Source organism: Elephantulus edwardii, unplaced genomic scaffold, assembly GCF_000299155.1.
Source record: "Elephantulus edwardii isolate Elephantulus edwardi_28Jun2011 unplaced genomic scaffold, EleEdw1.0 scaffold00015, whole genome shotgun sequence".
NCBI lineage: Eukaryota > Metazoa > Chordata > Mammalia > Macroscelidea > Macroscelididae > Elephantulus > Elephantulus edwardii.
Window position 1 is genome coordinate 2,274,120 of NW_006399765.1, and position 2,748 is coordinate 2,276,867.

General features: G+C 48.2%; 1 protein-coding gene across 1 annotated transcript in view; it reads left to right on the plus strand.

Annotated features, from left to right (window-relative positions):
• The window catches only part of LOC102859092, a 22,923-nt gene that overhangs the window by 10,648 nt on the left and 9,527 nt on the right, over window positions 1–2,748 (plus strand). The window contains exon 2 of the mRNA XM_006881671.1: window positions 799–1,164. Coding sequence (XP_006881733.1) covers window positions 799–1,164 — 366 coding nt within the window. The remainder of the gene's footprint in view (window positions 1–798; window positions 1,165–2,748) is intronic.

Genomic DNA, 2,748 nt, shown 5'->3' on the forward strand with positions numbered 1-2,748 from the left:
GGGAGGTCGTGAGGATGGTGCCAGCTAGGGCCAGGCTCAGCTCTGTTGTTCACAGGGTCACTACGAGCCCTACTGGGCTTGAAGGCACTTAGCAACAACTACAACAACAAATGCGTGTCAGTGCTTTACAATAAATAAAGGGACTGAAGAAGGAGGACGCAATGGAGTTATGGTTACACTTCTGGTCAGTGGCAAGCTCAGGCTAGGAGCCAGGTGATGTCTCTCCTCCCTCCAGGCTGTCAGCAGTTCCTGCCTCTGCTTTGCTCATTCTCTCCTCCTGTTCCCCACCTCACCCTTTCATGCAGCTTCTGTCAACATTCCTCTCTCTTTCTGCCTCCGTCCCTGTGTTTCTGGGTATTCATCTGTCTGTCCCTCTCTGGTTATTATTATTGGTCTCCTTCAGGCTGGTGATGACAATTGAGAAAAGCCCGCTCCTTTCTCAGTGTCCGCACAATGACATATTCAGCCCTCATGGCACCCAGGTCAGTGCTAAGGGACTTCTGTTTGTTCCCTTATTTTCTTTTCTGAGTCAGCCCAGGCTTGGAGAGGTCTCATACAAGAGGCTGCAGACACTTAGGATCAGTGTAAAATTTCCTCATATGTGAAAAAAGGCTTCAGCCAGGTTTCCAATCAGTCTGACGGCTCTAAAGAACAAATTTTTCTTTGTGATGCTGTTTCTGCCTGCTGCATATTTAATGGGTGCAGGGATAAAGGTGGGATCATGGTGACTATTTCAGAGAAGGGCAAGTCAAGACTGAGTATGCAGACAGGAGGACTGACAGCCTGTGTCTCTTGCAGGAGTGATCGGTCAGGAGGAGCTACAGGTGGCTCAGCCTGGGACGGTGTCCGTCAAAGCTGGAGAGACGGTCAATCTGTCATGTGTCCTCTCCTCTCCTTTGCCCGTGGGGCCCATCCAGTGGTTCAGGGGAGCAGGACCCGATCAGCAGTTAGTCTACAATTTCAGAGCAGGCCTGGACCACATACACCTCTTCCCCCGAGTGAGAAGCCTTACAGATCAAACAAAACAAGGGAACCTGGACTATTCCATCAGCATCAGTAACATCACCCCAGCCGACACCGGCACCTACTTCTGTGTGAAGTTCAGGAAAGGAAGCCCTGATGTGGAGTATAAGTCAGGTCCCGGGACCCGGGTGACTGTGAGTGGTGAGTATAGTGTGGTGACCTGCCCTGTTGTGTGACAGCAGCTCAGTACTGACCCCTCTGTTCTCTAAGCAAGCACTCAGTATCAGGGGTGATGAGGGTTTTGTCTTCATGGCCTCTCACCCCTTTTCCCAGATCAGGGAGCTTGAGGTCTAGAAGTCATGCTTTTTGCTCAAGGCCCCACAGCTGGTAAAAAGTGGAGAAAATTCTAGAAACCCCATAGGTCTGACTTCTTGTGCCACCTGGTTCCCCTGGATGTGGAAGCTGAGAAGTCTGGGCACATCCAGTCACAGGGCAAACACCACCCCATCCCCAGATTTTCACCCCAGCACAGCTGTGTTTTTCTTCCTCCACACACACACACACCTGCTGAGGGCCCACTGTGCACAGCTCTGCTGAGGGCCCACTGTGTGCAGTTCTGCCGAGGGCCCACTGTGTGCAGCTCTGCCCTGCTCTTTGGAAACAGCAGTTAGCGGTGAGCAGAATCTCTCTCCGTGAACTTCAATTCTTTTCCTTCTAACACAGAATGGATCTGGCCAGGGCAGAGGTGGGTGCGCATTTGTACTGATATTTCAGAAACAGCATACTGAACAGAGGGTCCTCAGAGGCAGTTTCCCTGTTGGACCTGGGAGCCCTGGCTGGGAGATGTGGAGAGGGCTGGTGTTGCTGTGAGCTCTGTGAGGGAACCCCATGTGACTCAGGACCCATGCCCTCTGAGACCAGAAGGCTTCAAGTCAGACCTGGTCATCTCAGAATGTCCTCACCTCAGAGACTAACCTCCCAAGTGTTGACTCAGGAACCACTTGGTCCAGGGAGCTAAGAAGATCCTTTAAAAAGAATAAAATTTTAATTGTGATCTTAATGAACATTTACAGAAAAGTTAGATTTTCATTCATTCAATATTGCACAGTTTACCCCCTAACTTGCTCTTCCCCCTCCCCCAGTTCACTTAAAAAAAATTCTCATTCATTGTTGCACAATTACCTACCTCCCCCCACCACCAGTTCTCTTTGCAATGATATATCCCTTATTCTGGAATGTTGTCATAAGTATAATGACTAATCATATATTCATTTTGTTGAATTCCAAAAACCATCTCAGGAACAGGTTTGAGGCCTTGAACACTGATGAGGGAAGACCAGATGAATTATGGGAGGATATCAAGAATATCATCCAGGAAGAAAGCAAAATGTCATTGCAAAGACAGAGGAGGAAGAAAAGACCAAAATGGATGTCAGAAGAGACTTTGAATATTGCACTAATGCGCCGAGAAGTCAAAGCAGAGGGAAGAAATCAAGATATTAAGAAACTGAACAGAAGATTTCAAAGGGCAGCTTGGGAAGAAAAAATAAATTATTATAATGAAATGTGCAAAAACCTGGAGTCAGAAAATCAAAGGGGCCAAACACACTCAGCATTTCTTAAGTTCAAGGAACTGAAGAACTCAAGCCTCGAGTTGCAATACTTACGGCAAAATGTCAAAGATCCAGATAGTATTAAAAGAAGATGACCCCCCCATCAGGTCCTCATGGCTGACAGGACTGACAGGCCCCAGTTCCCAGCTGGAAACCAAGGAGGACACTTCAA